This window comes from Podarcis cretensis, assembly GCF_951804945.1.
Source record: "Podarcis cretensis genome assembly, chromosome: 1".
Classification (NCBI taxonomy): Eukaryota; Metazoa; Chordata; class Lepidosauria; order Squamata; family Lacertidae; genus Podarcis; species Podarcis cretensis.
This window is the reverse complement of record NC_137170.1, coordinates 45,277,861-45,295,972: the sequence shown is the minus strand read 5'-3', so window position 1 is coordinate 45,295,972 and position 18,112 is coordinate 45,277,861. Positions and strand designations below refer to the sequence as shown.

At 43.7% G+C, this 18,112-nt stretch overlaps 1 protein-coding gene across 5 annotated transcripts in view; it reads right to left on the bottom strand.

The window, feature by feature from the left end:
• Positions 1 to 17,698, bottom strand: part of MAPKBP1 (mitogen-activated protein kinase binding protein 1) — a 124,445-nt gene extending 106,747 nt beyond the window's left edge. For 3 of the 5 annotated variants that reach the window (XM_079964250.1, XM_079964253.1, XM_079964251.1), the window contains exons 1-2: positions 17,100 to 17,698; positions 15,757 to 16,120 (exon numbers count right to left, since the gene is read on the bottom strand). In XM_079964250.1, coding sequence (XP_079820376.1) covers positions 15,757 to 15,873 — 117 coding nt within the window. In that variant the 5' untranslated portion in view covers positions 15,874 to 16,120; positions 17,100 to 17,698. The remainder of the gene's footprint in view (positions 1 to 15,756; positions 16,121 to 17,099) is intronic. The other 2 variants (XM_079964252.1, XM_079964254.1) reach the window with 1 other exon arrangement.
• Positions 17,699 to 18,112: the final 414 nt, after the last annotated feature.

The following is an 18,112-nucleotide window of genomic DNA, read 5'->3' as shown; positions in this document are numbered from 1 at the left end:
ACTGTCTTATTTATTTTAGTACATAATGAAGTACATTCATTATTGCTTTTATTTTATGGATCAATGGTCTCGTTAGATAGTAAAATTCATGTTAAATTGCTGTTTTAGGGGTTGTCTTTAAAAGTCTGGAACGGATTATTCCATTTTGCTTTACTTTCTATGAGAAAGCGCACCTTGGTTTTGGAATGGAGTTCTGGAACGGATTAAGTTTGAGAACCAAGGTACCACTGTATGGAGCCATTGCCTCACAATGCTTGTAGAGGCTATGGGTTCAGAAACTGACTAACAAACCCATAGCATTGACTAGACCCTTCTGAGAGATATAGTGGCTGGAATGATAGCTGAAACTTTCCTTCCTTCCTTTCTTTCTTTCTTTCTTTTTTCCTTTTTGCATAATTTAAGTATGGTGAGTGTTGGACTACAATATAAATGCATTTAGGTAAATGGACTCCTGACCATTAGTTCCAGTCATGGCTGACTCTGGGGTTGTGGCGCTCATCTCGCTTTATTGGCCAAGGGAGCCAGCGTACAGCTTCCGGGTCATGTGGCCAGCATGACTAAGCCGCTTCTGGCGAACCAGAGCAGCGCACAGTAACGTCATTTACCTTCCCGCCGGAGCGGTACCTATTTATCTACTTGCACTTTGATGTGCTTTCGAACTGCTCGGTTGGCAGGAGCAGGGACCGAGCAACGGGAGCTCACCCCGTCGCGGGGATTCGAACCGCCAACCTTCTGATCAACAAGTCCTAGGCTCTGTGGTTTAACCCTAAATATATATTCCAATAAAACTAAAAGATTGGGCGCAGATAGTTTTGCAGGGTAGTTTTCTGCCCCAAGTGTCTACCAATAAAATATGAAACTGAAATATATGGCCAGTTTTATGGGGCATTTTTCTACCCCCAAACCAATTTAAATGTGTCTCAGGCTGGCAAAACATCCCAAAATAACACCACGTGCCTACTGTCAGTCTGCTTCCTTGGGTTGGTTTTTGCTTGAAAACTACATGGATGGGATGGGACTATTTTTTTTTACCCCAATAGGCAAATTGTAAATGGTAAGTGGCTGAAATAGGAGGCTATTGCTTAATACTGTGTAAGTGACAATAGGTCCGCTTCTGTGTAAATTCTGCAATGAACAGTAGTAACCTCCAGGGTAGATTTCAACCTCATTTTCTTGGAAAGTGGTTGGACTATTTCTAGCCCACTTTCCACAACAACAACAACAAGTCTCAAAGGTGTGTTGTTATCAAGACACAAGATCTACCCACTCTGGAAGAATGGCAGATGAAGATAATCGACTATATGGGACTGGCAGAAATGACTGGCAGAATCCGAGACCAGGGAAAAGAGTCGGCGGAAGAAGACTGGAAGAAATTTAAAGACTATTTGCAGAAATATTGTAAAATTAATGAATGTTAGAATGATGTTGGACAGAAATTAAGTGGTTACCAGCTGTAATGTAAAGGTTGAGCAATAAGTTAAAATAAGTTATAATAAGTTATAATAAGGATTTGCTGAGTTAAGAATTTGAACTGGAATACAAAAGGGGGAGGTGAGAGGAGGTCTGGGAAACAAGTTAATGGAAATAAGTAATGGAAATTATATTTGTTTTGTTCTTTTTTTTAACTGTGTATTTTTGTATTTTCGTTATTTTTTGTGCATTTTTGTTTTTTGTTGGCTTTTTGTATTAATTTGGAAATTCTAATAAATATCTATTAAAAAAAACAAAGGTGTTGTTATCACAATTATTAAAACCTTGCACATATGAATCAACAAAAATAAAACATCAGAGAAACAATACTTAAAAAGCAATTAATAGAATAGTTGTGGGACAATGTCTTGGAGCAAGTTAGGTGTTTCATAATCTAAACTAGAATTTTTAGGTAGTTCCCTCCCCTTTAAAAAAAACAAACGACTGGCAAGCCATTTGTGGAAAGCAGCCCAGAGCAAATGTCAAATAGTAAAAAAGACACACCCTGGCAAACAGGACGTTTTCAGAAGGGATACAACAAGATCACGCTCTTGCATAAGTTCTTGCTTCACAGAATACATCACATCAAGACACCAGTACTGGGGGGCGGGGGGCATGGAACACAGAAGCAGATCATCACACATTTTGCTTTTATAAAAAAAGTGACTGCAGCCAAATTCTGTGCCTTTGAGATTAGTTGGTACACACACACGGGGGGGGAGAACAGTATTCAAACAATACTTTTTTAAAAAATACACTTAATAATAACTAATATTCTCCTTCACTAAATTAATAAAGATCCCAAAGTATTCCCAACAAAACATAGCTCTGAGATTAGTTTTGAAGTATCTGGCATGAAAAAAACGGTCTCCAGCAGTAGATTAATAAAAAATCACCTAATGCTTTGCAATGCTGCCTACCTAGAATGGACAGTTAATTCAATAAAATGTTTGAATGCTGCATTTGCAGACAGCAGTCAGGAAGGGAGAGAACACAACAGGATGCCAAAACTTCACTCACTGAACCCTCAATTTTTATGGGATTCTTTGAGGTTTTTTAATGGGAATAGAACCAGAGTAGAAGGCCCTTTTCCGAAGTGGAAAGCCTTCCTCCTGCCTTTATGCTTCACCCCTGCCAGCTGCCTCCAGCCCTTTCCTTCACCCTCCCAAAGGCCGTCTACAAAGTGCATCTCTACGGCTTACCGCCAAGAGGGACAAACAGCACAGTAAAGGGATTATCGGTGAGAGATTATCCCCGCCTCCCAGTGCTGGAAGAAGATGGAAGCCGAGATCCAGGCTGAGAAGCAGCTCAGGGTTTTAGGAAATGTCTTGTCTTGTGGCAATTTGGAGTTGCTTATAAGAATTATAAAGCAGCAGAATACTTGCAATTGTAATGGATTACTTTGTAATACGATGGCCTGGTAGGCTTTCGTTGATTAGAGTTTATAGGAGCAGACAGTTATACCAAGAAAGGTCCCTATAGCTCAGGATCATCTACACTGACTGGAAGGCACTACAGGGTTTCAGTCTTTCTCACCCCAGAGAGCTGCTCAGAGGACTCCCAAGGAGAGGGGAGAGGAGAGGAGACCGAGGGAACACTCCACAAGGGAGGGGGTTCGAAAAAGGGTGAGAAACTGATAACTTTGCAGCCAAGAGGTGACCTAACTGGGCTCCTGAGGCCCTCAGGGGTGCCACCAAAAGAATGTAGTTGGTCAAGGGAGCTGTGGACTCAGAAAGGTTGAAAACCTCTGGAATAATATATACCAGTATTTCCATTTCCCTAATACCACAGGCAAAAAATCTTAGCGCCAAACAGACCTATACACCACAAAAAAAAACCCACAAGATTCCCTCAAAGATGCAAAACATGAGAAAACCTAGTCGTCATCATTTTATATTTGGGCTGCAGCGCAACTCTGTAACCACTACAACTATTGTAATTTGGGGGTCATCAAACTAGTTGCCAGTTAAGGAAGGCCTAGTATTTTAAGTGCACAACTCGCACCTGCAACAAAAGTTTGCAGTGTGGAATGCCCCTGCTCAGTGTTCTAGATAATGGGAACTGGACTAATTATATACAAAGATAAAACTTTTAGAAAAAGAAACACATTGAGAACATAGGGTTACAGGCAATCCCCGTCTCTGCTGAGCAGTAGCAAGTGTGCAGGGGTCTTGACAGTTAACAAGGGTTTATGTTCCTTAGAAAGGTGGCACAATGTAGACGAGTGTCCCACAAGTGTTCCATATGGCTCCTTTCATAGCTTCAGCAAGCTTGGGTTCAAAGCAGTAGCACGTCATGGCCCCTGGTCTCTCAGTGCAGCCTCTTCCATCCAGTGCGCATGGATTTCTGCCCACTTCCTGCTCCTTCTTCCCAGAACCCCCTGCTCCCAAAACCTCGGTTGTAAAAGAACACCCTCCTTTCCTGTGGTGACATCACACACCCCTATTACCCAGGCAACCTCCCCTCTCTCAATTCTTCTGTTTCTCTCCACTTCTCAGCTGAGGAAAGGACAGCATCTTCAAGGTCAATTGTTCTTAATGGCCCTGGACTTAGTTCTCCTTGGGTTCTTAACAGCATCACTATCAGCAGTCTCCTGAACAGGAGAACTGGTTCAGTCAGTATTTTTCACTGGCCTGGCAACTTCCCTTCATTTTCTGAAAATCGGCAAAATTCTACCTCTTTACTAAATTTAGGATTATGGGGAGTCTGCCCTCCACCACAAATTCATAACCATATACTGTATCAGGTTTGAAAGGCAGGAAATCCCACAGGGTGCCATTCATCTTCATAAGATGCCAATTTCTTCCACACCTGAGCGCTAACACCATCAAAGTGCAGCGACTCCATCTTTCACAGCACCTGTAGGTACTGATTTTATGATTCCCTTTCACAGATAAATCCCACCCCCTAACATTGAAGACAAGGAGGTAACACTAATAATCCAACCCCCCCCCCAAGTGACCACTAGTTTAGTCAGTGACAGTGGACATGATTTGTGGCTTAGTGACTTGAGGAACTGTCTTGTAAACTTAAAAAACATAGTTTTAACCTTACCGTTGGCGAGATATTTGATCTCTCTTTTCAGCTCTGGCTCCTGTCTGGCTCATAATATTAACGGCAATGTGGTGCAGGAATTATTTGTTAGTACACTGTTACTTTTACAACCCCTCTTCTTCAGTCCAGCCTGCATTTTCACACTGCTTGGTCTGCAGCACAGGTGAAGACTCACAGCATTTAGTAATCTCTAACATTTTCTAATCCTAGAAATTATGGGTACCTTTGCACCCACAAATCCTTGAACCTTAAACCAGTATTAATATTTTCATACTTTATCTGTTTCAGTCATTGTTGTTGTTGTTTAGTCGTTTAGTCGTGTCCGACTCTTCGTGACCCCATGGACCAGAGAACGCCAGGCACTCCTGTCCTCCACTGCCCCCCGCAGCTTGGTCAGACTCATGCTGGTAACCTCGAAAACACTATCCAACCATCTCGTCCTCTGTCGCCCCCTTCTCCTTGTGCCCTCCATCTTTCCCAACATCAGGGTCTTCTCCAGGGAGTCTTCTCTTCTCATGAGGTGGCCAAAGTACTGGAGCCTCAGCTTCACAATCTGTCCTTCCAGTGAGCACTCAGGGCTGATTTCCTTCAGAATGGAGAGGTTTGATCTTCTTGCAGTCCATGGGACTCTCAAGAGTCTCCTCCAGCACCATAATTCAAAAGCATCAATTCTTCGGCGATCAGCCTTCTTTATGGTCCAGCTCTCACTTCCATACATCACTACTGGGAAAACCATAGCTTTAACTATACGGACCTTTGTTGGCAAGGTGATGTCTCTACTTCTCAAGATGCTGTCTAGGCCTGTCATTGCCCTTTTCCCAAGAAGCAGGCGTCTTTTAATTTCGTGACTGCTGTCACCATCTGCAGTGATCATGGAGCCCAAGAAAGTAAAATCTCTCACTGCCTCCATTTCTTCCCCTTCTATTTGCCAGGAGGTGATGGGACCAGTAGCCATGATCTTCGTTTCAGTCATTAGGACACCTCTTCTATTAGAATTCAGCTACATTACATAAACAGCTGCCTTATAACATGAGATGGTGACCACTACCTGTATTTCATAAAACCCAGAACTGTCTATCCAAACCAGCAGTGAATCCACAAGGTCTTCTGTAGATGCCTCTCATAGCTCTGCTACCCAAGATCTCTTTTTAAAATAATGATGCTAGGGAGTGTACTTTATGCTTGCAGGCATGTGCTCTACATAAGAGTCCTGCTGGATCATCTGGTTGAACATCCTGCTTCCCACAATGGAAACAGGAAGGTGTGTGTGTGTGTGTGTGTGTGTGTGTGTGTGTGTGTAGTCCATAAGCAGGCCATGAACTCAATAGCACTCTCCCATTTGCAATCCCCAACAACTGGCAATCAGCAACATGGCATTTCTGATCCTGTCAATAATGTAGTCATAATCATGACTTGGAGCCATTGATACATCTGTCCACCTTGGAAGCTATTCAAATTGGTGGGCATCCCCATCATCTTTCAGCTTTTTGGCATTTTCTTTATCCTCTTTAGCACACTTTTAATTCCTTTCTTATCTAATGGTCTAGCCACTTCCCTAGCTGGTTTCTTGCTTCTGGTGCCATCAAAGATTTTTAATTGTTGGTCTCAAAAGTTTTTAGAGACATGCTTCTCAAACTCCACTACTGAGCTGCAGCCTCCTCTCTACTGGATCAAGGAAATCAAGAAAACAACTTGTACCCATCATGCTTTTTTATTCTCTCACACCTATCACTGGGCTTTGGAAGGAAAAACAGTAGTTATGCCATTTCTACCAGGCAGCCCAAATTCCACATGATAGCAGCCAGAAAAGGAGAATTATACCAAGCCAGTCTAGGTCACTGAGGTACATACCATATACTTAAAGTACACTCCCCCATCTAAAGTAAACCTGGGAACTGTAGTTTGATAAGTGTGCTAGGAATTGTACCTCTTTAGGAGGCAAATTACAGTTCAGGGGATTCTTTGAGGTGTAAGGAGGGTGTGCTTCAAATGTATGGTGTGTGCATGCAACCAAGGCCTACAAAAATGGAAGCAAAGTAATTTAAATTTTAATACTGCAATTGCATCACTTCTAAGCCTTAGTAAAGACAGGGTGCCAGGTTTATTGTTACAAACCCCGCAACCCAACACATTGAAGGGAGGGCAGTGAAACCATAAACAAAGCACAAGCAGCATAACGTACCAACAAGCACCAGGGGCATGTTCATTACTTCTACTGCCATGAACTTCTGAGAACAGTATGTGTGTGGACGAAAGTAAACACCATATCGTATAAGACTAAAGTGACTAAAGTGAATACCCAAATATGCAATCCAAGCACATAGTCACCCCTAGCCAATGACAATCACTAAAACTCCCATGGCAGATGACCCAGTCTGGGTGCATTATTCATGGTCTCTGCATCCAAGCTGTTAGTGAACATCACCGTCCTCCTTGCTTGGCATGAAGATTTTGTGGGTTTGACTGATTTTCCCCTTCCCGTAATACTGATAGACCTTTGTGGAAAGCATCAGTCAAATAACATTCTGTACATAGATTTAAGGCACTAAACCCCAATACCTCCTATACATGAAGATAAACCGTAATCATTGTAGAGTCTTGAGATGATGGCTGCATGTCTTTTTAACTTTCCTATGGCAGATTAAAGTTTTTGACTACTCTCACATGGCTATGCAAGCTCAGTTTTCACAGGGTGGATATTTACTTGGAGACACCTCCAACTCATCCTGCACAGAAAGCTCAGAGAGAATGTCAGATCCTTCCCCCAATGAATTCAAATGAACTTTTGATCACAGGAAGGACTCTAACTTTTGAGAGAGCCCAGGTATACAAGTTTAGGAACAAAAGCAGTATTCCTCTACTATAAATATTTCCTGATGACTCAAGGAAAGCAAAGACAATGAGAAAGGCCTTTTCATATCAAAAAGCATAAACAAAATTCAGGTTTTGGATACAAGGGGTGTACAGACACATTGTTATTACAGTCATTTAGTTTTGGAAAGCACTCTATTATATGCACATTCAAGAGATCTTTTGTGAATTTACTTCCTCCAGGTCCTCATTCAAGAATTGTCTTCAATCCAGGACTGTTTCTTCCTCCTTTCCACTAACAGGTTGTCTGCTCCACAGGGTAGCCAATTTATCTCACCCCACTTTTCTGTTCTTTAAAGGATTAACCCATTAATCTCTGACAAGGATGCTGGATGGAATAGCAAAGCTTTTCTAGGTACTTACATATGTATGTGGCTGGCTTAGCCCAGCCTATTTTAGAGTAAGGTGAATCTGTCAGATCATAGATCATAGAATCATAGAGTTGGAAGGAATCCTGAGTATCATATAGTCCAACCCCCTGCTATGCAGAAATATGCAGCTTTGGCGTCATCAGCCCTGTGCTCTAACCAACTAAGCTATCCCTTGGTTTCTTTCAGTTTTTCATTTTTCCAATCTTAAATTCAGTTCTCCACATTTCCACAACAGTTTATGATTTATTTTATGAATTTCTCATGTAAATTCAACAGATAATTCATCATCACACACATTTCTATATGCAAATATGCCTAATCTATACATTTTCCCAAGCGCCCTTCACTAACATAACACATTTTGTATGCTGCTTTCATAAATGTATGCATTCTACGGACACTTTACCCAAGTATATTATTATTATTAAGCTTTGTATATGCATGTTAGTACACATCACTTGGCTGGAGAACCAAATTGCAAAATTCAGAAAATGGCATATTACAAAGGATGTCTTTGGTTTGGTTCATGTATTGTCACAGAAAGTGTGGATTTGGTAGGCTTGTCTTTAAATGCAAAGTGAACAGAATTTCCTCCCCATCCCTTACCCTACTATGACTTTTTGAAACAGCCTAGTGACAGATCCCTGCACTAACAGTCCATGATCTAAACTGTACAGTGGTACCTCGGGTTACAGACGATTTAGGTTAGACGCTTTAGGTTAGATGCTTCAGGTTAGACACTTTTGGTTACAGACTCTGCTAACCCAGAAATAGTACCTCGGGTTAAGAACTTTGCTTCAGGATGAGAACAGAAATTACACAGCAGTGGTGCAGCAGGAGGCCCCATTAGCTAAAGTGGTACCTCAGGTTAAGAACAGTTTCAGGTTAAGAACAAATTAAGTTCTTAACCCGAGGTACCACTGTGCCTCATATGGAGAGGCCACGGCACTACACTCACTTATAACCGCCCCTCCTCTGTTCTGACTCCTTGGTCTGGGAAGAACCATCACCTCAGCCCAACATCTTCACATAGTCCATAAGTCATTACACACCTGGAGAATTCTGAACTTGTCCTCCTCATCTACATACACAAGATTACTGGCTATGCAGCCAATGAATGAGCCATTGGGATTGGCACAGGGGTGGATCTTGGTGATGTGATGCCCTGTGTGAAGCCAAAATTTGATGCCCTCTCCAGCCCTGGCCTTCCCTTCCCAAAGCCAAGTAAGAGGCATCAGGCTTTGGGAAGGAGTGAGGAGGGCTCTAGGACCCTGTCAGTTGGGTAAGCAATTATCTGGCTATGAGAAGGCTGTGTGCCCAGTGCTGGCGAACTGGTGGCACTGCCCTAAAACCACCTCTGGTGGGCATCCTTTCTTCTGCTAAATGCCACATCCCCTCATGGGATAACTGTAAGCACAATCCTATTCATGTCTACTCAGTAGCATTCAGGAAAAGAATGGCACAGGCTAGACCCTCTCTGTTTCACTATTTTTTCACTTAAAGCAAATCATTCAAAAATTGCACAATCCACTTGCCACCTCAGTGTCAGGGTCCATTCTCCCACTTCATATTGCTCCCACCTCATTCAGCTGCATGCACAGACCAGGTCACAAACAACCTGAGTTAAGAGAATCAGAATAATCAAGGCTGGGACTTTTAAGAACATTCTACTGTCCTAATCATTTCCACTGTAGGGCTTAGGAAGGCTGAACTCAAAGCTTTCTAGCTGACATTATAACATTTGGCTCTGTCCAAGAGATTTCATTTTAATCACATTAAGTCAAAACTTACTGAAGCTGCACTTTGAGGAGTTGGGCTTCTTAACTGGAACATTCAAGGAATTGCTTGAACACAAATCAGCCTGCCACCTATAATCTTAATTCTTAAATCACTGAATTGCACTCCATTTTCTCTTTCAACTATTCAGACTTCACTGCTGGGAGAAGTCATGGGCCTTCCATTAGCAACTAGCATCACCAAATATATTGTGTACAGAACGGGCCTATGTCCAACGGCACAAATTCATTAACAACTTCAAAGAAGTCAAAGGGGCATGGCAACTGCTTGATCTGCATTGATAACATTGCTATCTAGGAGAAAGAAAACTCTGATCCTAAACCTCCGCTGCCTTGCAGGATATCTATGGGAGAAGAAAAGGATAAAGAGTAAAGCTGATGCAAATCCAGAGTAGAGTCCCTTAAATGACCAAACGGTGCCATGTACACCTCCTTCCAGCAACTCCTGCAGCCAAGCTGGTGTCAAACATATTCCTCTGCTTCCCTTTGGACCACATCAGTGAGGGGGGCGTGGTCTTGTCATTTGGGTGGCCCAGGACCTCCACACGCACTGCCTAGGCTTGTGCCCGGGGAGATCACTTCAGTGCTGCTAATGCAGCGGTCTGACTTCATCCCCAAAGGTGCACTCCATTGTCTCTAGAGACAGACAGGTGCCAACATTAGTTATCCTGGGGCATAAAGAAAAATAACCTAACAAAAGTTCTCAATACCCACTACTTTTTTGTTGTGATATTTTGACATAGTCAAGAGTAGGCCTTGGCACCTTCCTACCCAACTCACACTAAAGTTTGAAATCATACAGCAGTGTAAGCTATGACTTCAAACAATTTGTCTCTGCTGGGTCCAATCCAGTAATTCTGTGGTAGTTTAAGAAACATTAAGGTCCAAGACCTGGCTTTGGGGGGAAAATACTTTTGCAGGCTTTTGTACATATGCCTAGAGGTCAATGCAACCAACACCCGTTTCTTACATTTGTCCGAGTAGGAGACACATATGTTATTTATATACACCGCCTGCAAAATTATTGTTTTCACCTAAATCATGAGAGTCCTGCTTAAGCTTAACCCATCCGCTTCTCTTCTAAAGATACTGTGGAAGGGAGCCAGTTGGCCAAAATACAGCCCTTCATCTTCCTTCCCTGTCTCCCTCAGACCCACAAACAGGTTTCTCTAATCATCTTCCAAAAAACCTCTTGAAGACAAAGAAGGTACCACACTGACTGGGAAGTTCGCCACCGCAGACCCCGTCATTAATTAGGAAGCATCCTTCTCTAAACAAGCCGCAGCGCTTGGACACCGGGAGATGAAACACACACCAACTCAGTTACCAGGTCGAAAACTGAGTAAATCAAGATCAATCAAGCCTGAAGGATGCCCTTCAGGCCTGAAAGAAACATGCCACATTCTTGATCTTTGAAAGCTGACTTAGCCAGTACACTAATTCAGATAGTCACCAGCACCCAGTCACAATCTGCTCAAAGCTGCCCCGTTTTACTGAACTAAGACAATCTGAGAAATTATTGTGATTAAAGAGAAGACCTTTTTCAAATGGTTTGCCAGACCAGGACACAGTCTGGACCTTTGTTAGCATTAAGATTAAGATAAATTTGTGGAGAATAAGCCTATCAATGGCTGCTAGTCATGATGACTGTATACTACCTACATGATCAGAGGCAATGTGCCTCTGAAGATTGGTAACAGCAGCAGGAGAGGGCTATTACCTTTATATTACTTACCACGTAGGGTTTTTTTTTCTGACAATAAGGAAGGATATGTTAAATGAAGTGGTATTAAATACTAGTTTTGCTCCAAGTAGACTCACTGACATTAATGGGCATGATTAACTTAGGTTCATTAATTTCATTAGGTCTATTCAAGTAGGGCTAGTGCTGAATACAACCCTAAATAAATAAATAAATGCCCTTAGCCACTGTCGAAGCAGGATGCTGGATTAGATAGGCCTTTGGCTCTTATTTCACACAAAAGAGTTGGGGAACTTGTGGCTCTCCAGATGTTCCTGGACTACAACTACAACATTGGTAACACCAGCAGGAGCAGGGAGGAGTTGGAGTCCAGCAACATCTGGAGGAGCAGATGTTCCTCTGGGTCTAATTGCCTCCACCACTGGCTGAAGCAAGTGAGATGCCTCTTTTCCCCTCATGAGGCTATGGAGAAGGACAAACAGCAAGACCCAGGAAGAAGCAGTTCAGGAGTGGTAACTTCACTATGTCAAATCAGTTCTGTTCAAGCTAAGATATCCAACTTGGGACCTTGCAACTCTCCTTTTCAAATGGTTTTCATGTTTGCCCAGCTGACAGCATCCGCAGCGTTAACCAATATGCAAGAAAAGGCAGTGTGTTAAGGAAAATCACTTGAATTATCAGGCATGCTGAGGATCCTGTTTCATGAACTGATAATCTCTTAACATTACTGTTCTTCAAGGAAGTAAACCAGGCTGTAAAAAACATAAAATGCCGCATATTTTTTAAAAACTAGGATATTGGGGAGAAATGTCCTTACATCTGTTTTACTACGTGTACACAGTTGTGTTTATTATTTTTTATGTAATTATCATCTATTTTTGTTTGGAGGAGCAGTCAATACCTCAGCCTTTTCCTGTAGTCTGAAGTATAGCCAAGACACAAGTTTTCCACCTCAGTGAGAATTAGGCTTTTCAAACAGCAGTTTTCCAGGTGGAACCAATAGCAATGATTAATATACCTGTTACTCCCACTGAAATATGACACTGCGCTTCAGAGAGGCAAAACTGGAAGGAATTCCAAGGTTACATTTGTACAAGATGGTCCTGTCCCATCACCTTCCTCAAGCAAATCATTTTCACAAAGTAGAGGTTACAGATTGCCAGCATTTGCCCATTATTCTACAGGATACAGCTGTGGGACTGGGATTCTGTAGTAATCAGTTACCAAGTAGTAATTTACAATAGTGCACCTAAAGGTAAAAAGGTATCCCTGGATGGTTCAGTCCAGTCAAAGGGGACTATGGGGTGCAGCTCATCTCGCTTCAGTCAAAGGGGACTATGGGGTGCAGCTCATCTCGCTTCAGGTCGAGGGAGCCGGCATTTGTCCACAGACAGCTTTCCAGGTCATGTGGCCACCATGAATAAACAGATTCTGGTACAATGGGAAACTGTGACAGAAGCCAGAGTGTACAGAAACACCGTTTACCATCCCGCCACAGTGGTACCTATTTATCTACTTGCATTGGTATGCTTTCGAAATGCTAGGCTGGCAGACGTTGGGACAGAGCAATGGGAGCTCACCCCATTGTGCAGATTTGAACCACCAACCTTCTGATCGGCAAGCCCAAGAGGCTCAGTGGTTTAGACCACAGCGCCACCCCCATCCCTAATAGTGCACCTATCACAACTTGGTTGCACTGTCCAGCCAGCTAGTGAGGAGAATGTTACCACACTTTTGCACTTAGACATCTGGGAAGCAGGGGACAGGTAAAATTTACTATTGCAATAAGTCATGGGAGCGGCAACAGCAAAGGGCGGGATATACATTTCTAAATGCCTTTCTCATCATTTGACGCGGCCATTCAAGAAGTTTCCCACGCTCCTCTTGTTAAATTACGTCTTGATAAAACAGGAGGCATTCGTCCCATAAAATCTGAGTATCCTAACCTCTTCTTTTTTTAGAAAGAGCACATTTTTTACTATCATGGTTACAGAGATAAGAGGTGGCCAGGACTCTAGCAACCGGGGGACGCTATATTTCATAGCTTTCCTCATTTTGTCCCATCTACAAGATAGCTCCATTCCTATGGTATCCCATCATACCTGTCTTTTACAATAATCACAGGTGGTATATGTGTTGCTCAGAAGGGACTATGTGGAGGGGGGATCAATTCATAGCCCTTGTGTGCTGTGTGCTTCTGTATACAATTAACTTTTACATCTTGTTGCTAGCCCATCTCAAGTTCTCATCATTATTTATTATTATTATTATTTGAATTTCTATACCGCCCTATACCCAGAGGTCTCAGGGAGGTTCACAGAACAATAATCAAAACTGATAGCATTGCAAATACCACTTCTAATCATGCATTCAATAAATCAAGCAAACAAAATGAGCTTGCATAGGCAATTTGCATGCATTTCTTGGTTTCCTTCACAGGGAGGAGAACTGTAAACTAACTTCAGATGCATCCACATTTCACAGACAACTGCAGGGTAAGAAAGAAAGAGCCAAGAAGTTACCGCACTTCCACATAATCAGGAAAAAAAGGAAGAAGAAGAGAACAAACAGATGGTTTCCCCTTAAGGACCAGGGAACTCCCATTAGCAAAAACAGTAACACTAATACAGTATATTAGAAAGGTGTATGCCTCACTAAAGAGCGTTTTTGAAACCCTGCATGTCTTGAAAGCACATGGGCACAGTAAGCAGAGTCTGGATACTTTTAAATTTTGCAAAACTGGATTTTGATGACTGTAGGTGTTTCCAGGCTGGTTTTTTTTTGAGGATGGAATTTAATCGCATTCCAGCAAATTCAGGTGGCACAATGAAAATGGACCTATGCAACATACCCACTTCCAAAACAAATAAAAGCAAGCCATACTTTTTGCGATAAGGAAAGTGACAAGATAATGCACTGGAAAGTGTGGGACAGCAGTTGATTATGTAACATCACATCAACCTCCCCACAAACAAATCAGAACGATTGTTCAAAAAACAGGTTGTCTGGAAGCTACTTTCAGTTTGAAATCCTATATGCTTATCTTTTGAGCAGACATGCAGAAGATTGTACTGTGGAGCTTACACCTCTTGAGTAGGGAGGAGGGCTTGAAGAATGGATTTTTTGCACCAAGTAGACCAAAGGTCAGTTGGCTACAAAAGAAGGCCCTTCCACAAAACGTTGAGAAATAAACCCCATTTATGTATATGGAGCAGGGGGTGGGAAAGCAAGCCTTATCATGAAATCACTATTCAAGTAATGACATTGGAAGAGGAAACGTAGCTTTCATAACAATTTTAAGCTGTACCTCTGAAGTAAGAGTATGCTTACTTCAGCTTTCATTTTATATTCTCCCATGGGTACTGGGAAAGCTTCTTATAATACAGCAACAAACCCATGCACAAATCCACCTATTGGGATGTATTATTCTGAGAAAACAGGCAGAGTGTCAGCTGCAAAATTATTAAATACAGAAAGTACCTTACATGACATGCCAAAAACTGTCCAAGAAGTACAAGGTGCTTTAAGCAAGCATTCATCACTAATTAGTTATAATTAGGAGCAATTACATTCATTTTACAGATGGGAAAACTGAGGCACTGTTTCGTATGCACGTTTTTCCTTAATGCAATACAATTAGTCAATGACAAAGCATCCAGGAATTTGGGATCCCAGTCCCCAGTTTTAATTATTATTCACTATGTGGCCAAGCTGGTTGTTCCTATTTTACTGTCCACACAAATTAAAACAAGCTTATCCTCTGAAGGAGAACAGAGTCCACGGCTCTTTCTGCCCTACATTAATCTGAGGACAGCAAACTGAAGAATGTGCCATAAAACCTTTGCTAGAAAGAGCAAGTAGGAAAGAGAGAGAGAGACAGAGAGCACACGTACCACTATGGCAGCTATATCTCAAGGATGCACTGCCTTAACACAGGCTTAGTTCCTTGACACTTTTAATCCTGTTCATTAAACTTAATCAGTCATGTGTCAAGTAACACCATAAGCTTCAATAACAATATACTTGAAAAACATTAGGGTAGCATACACACTTGTTGCTTTTGAGAGGTGCCCCCAAAAGGCATAAGAAAGGTTTGTTTTAACCAAACAATCATTTGTTCCACCCTTCCTTGTGTGAGAAGAGCCAAAGGTGTTACATCCTCTCTTCCCTTCCAATTGCCTGGGGGCCTTACAACACCTATCCATGTGCAGCACATCCTGAAGTGCCTTCATCGCCTTGCAATACCTATCCATGTGCAGCACATCATAAAGTACCTTCTTGCACATACAGCTTGGGAAAGCAACCTTTAGGCACACCCAGAAAAAGACCATCATTGTCTTGCTGGCTGTGCTACGCACAGGTCAGGAAAACAGGTGAAAGCACCACCGCTATTCCATAATATTTCAGGGCCACCTTATACATCCCCAACACAACTGAGCATTTAGCCAAAGGTGAGGCTTTCAGGAGGATGCAAAACAGTTGGAACGCTCACCTTTGTACTGATGTCTTCCCGCTTGCTCCCTGGCTTGCTCCTTCGCAGCTTGATAGAAGGAGATCGAAGCAAGTTCTTGATGCGGCTTGTTATTGTGGAGCCTTCAACCGACATCATAGCCTTCGTGGGGAGGTAGCCCTGCCCCCCTTCTCAAGCACTTTCCTCCTCCTCCACCCAGTCAGGGGTTAACACGCCAGAGGAGTTAAGGGGGCCATTTCTGTCCAGAGACTCTGGATTGCGGGCACTCCCCTTTTTCACTTCATCATAAGGCTCCCGCTTCAGGGCACAATTGCTGACAGCTTTTGTATTACTACTATTCCAGATACTTCCTTTGTCAGTTCAAAAGACTCGGATCAATATGGACCTTTGGGGGAAGAAAAGAGGGGAAGAGACAGCAAAGCTAACATAAGCCAGTAACACATCTTCAAGTGCATCTCGGCTTTTTCTAATAGAGGCTGAATGGCAGAAGCCATGCATCAAAGGTCACTGAATTTCATCAGGATTTGTGGAAAATCCTTTCCCCACCAGCATCGCCATATGTAAGGAAGCACACTTTAAAGAGCCAGACAGCTTTAAAGCGGTGGGGGAGACCACTGTAATAACCAGTTCACTACAGATGTCAGGATTTAAAGTTAGAGCATTGACCCAGTCCTCCCCCCGCCCCACCCCCAAAGCAATCTTAATAGTTAGTCCCCCACAATTGAAGCAGTCCTTGAAGAGATCCATGCAAGGGAATAGCATAGCAGGATCAGGACCACATCTCCAAGCTAGGCTCCTTCTCTCCCCGCCCCCTTCCACTGCCCGTTGTTGCAGTATTCACGATTTTAAAATAATGTTGAGGAATGGGCATCAGATGCTGCATATGCATTGGGCAAATAAGAAACTTGCTGCCATTAGATCAAACGTTTTTAGCCTAGATTTTAAACATAACGGATATCTTCCAAGTCTAAAATAGCCGACTGTTTCGTACACCCCCCCGCCCCCTTACTTATCAAGAAGAAAATCTCGACCAGCCAAGATTGTCAGGCCCAAAAAACCTTCCGCACCTCAGGTTGATGACAGCCTCGGGACGGGGAGGCAAATCTACCCAGATTTTTCGGCAGAAGTTTGCGGTAATTTTGTTCCTCCCCACCTTCCTGCCCGCAAATGCGCGAAGACGAAAAATACCCGACCATCGCATAAAGCCTTTCCCAGCGCATTCTGAACCACCGTTATTCAGGGGGCAAATTCAAACCTTCAGGACAATTTTTTTTTTCCTTCTTAACAATAAGCCAACGACACAAACCGTTTTGTTGGGGTTTTTTTTTTTAAAGAAAACCACTACATGGCTCAACCTTTGTTACCTTGGCGAAGAGGCTTTGCGGAGCAACGAGAGGAGATTAAATGGGATTTCTCTGCCCGCTGCCCGTCCATGCAGCCGATTTTTCCTTTTTAGAAAAAGCCACGGTGGGATTTAAAACGCACGCGAAGCGCCCTCCTCCTCCTCCTCCCCTGAACTCCTTCTCTCGCCTCTCGCTTCGCAGGGATCCAGACCGCACGCAGGCGGGGGAGCGGGAGGCAGCCAGCGGATTCAAAAACTACGAGGAAGGTCGGGAGTTCCTCTTGCAGATTTTTATTTTAAAGGGGGGGGGGAGAGGAAAAAAATTGCTAGCGGGGAGGAGAGACTGGGAAAGGGGGCCGGGCTCTGCCCTGCTCAGCTTCCCCACCGCCTGCTAGTTGACAGCCGAGAGGCTGGAAGTGGCCGGGGCGCCCGTGCAGGGGAGGCTGCCAGGCTCTCCCTCAGCCGGACCCTCCCAGAGGGCTGCCTGCCGTGTCACGGCTCTCCTCCTCCTCCTCCTCGCTCAGCTGTTTCCCCCTCGCCAGGTTCCGGGCTGGCGACCGCTCTTCTCGCTTCCACGCTCCAGCCCCTCCGCCCGCTGCGCTTGTTGTATCCCTTCTGGCGCAGGACTCACGCTGACAGATCCCAGCCAGCCAGATTCCGCCGCGGCGGCGACGGTGGCCTAGGCAGGCCAAACCGCGAAACGAAAAAGGAGGACGGAGGAGAGGAGAACCTCGAGACCAGGTGAAGGAGGGATTAAGGATTCGACCTCAGCGCCCCTGTAGGGAGAGGGAGGAGGAGGGAGAGGCGGCGGTTACCTTCCTTTCCAACAGAGGCAGACCGACCTTGCTTCACCCTCCCATCTAAGTCACCTCTTCGCAGGCAAAAAAGGAGCCGGTTTGGCCAAGCCCGACCCAGCCCTGGCTCCTCTGCCAGCTTCCTTCGCAAGCGGGCACGTTTTAACTTGCCCCCGGGGGCTAAACCGGAGGCGCTGCTTAGTGGGTTACTAAAGAGCACACCGTTAAATCGGGTGGCTAA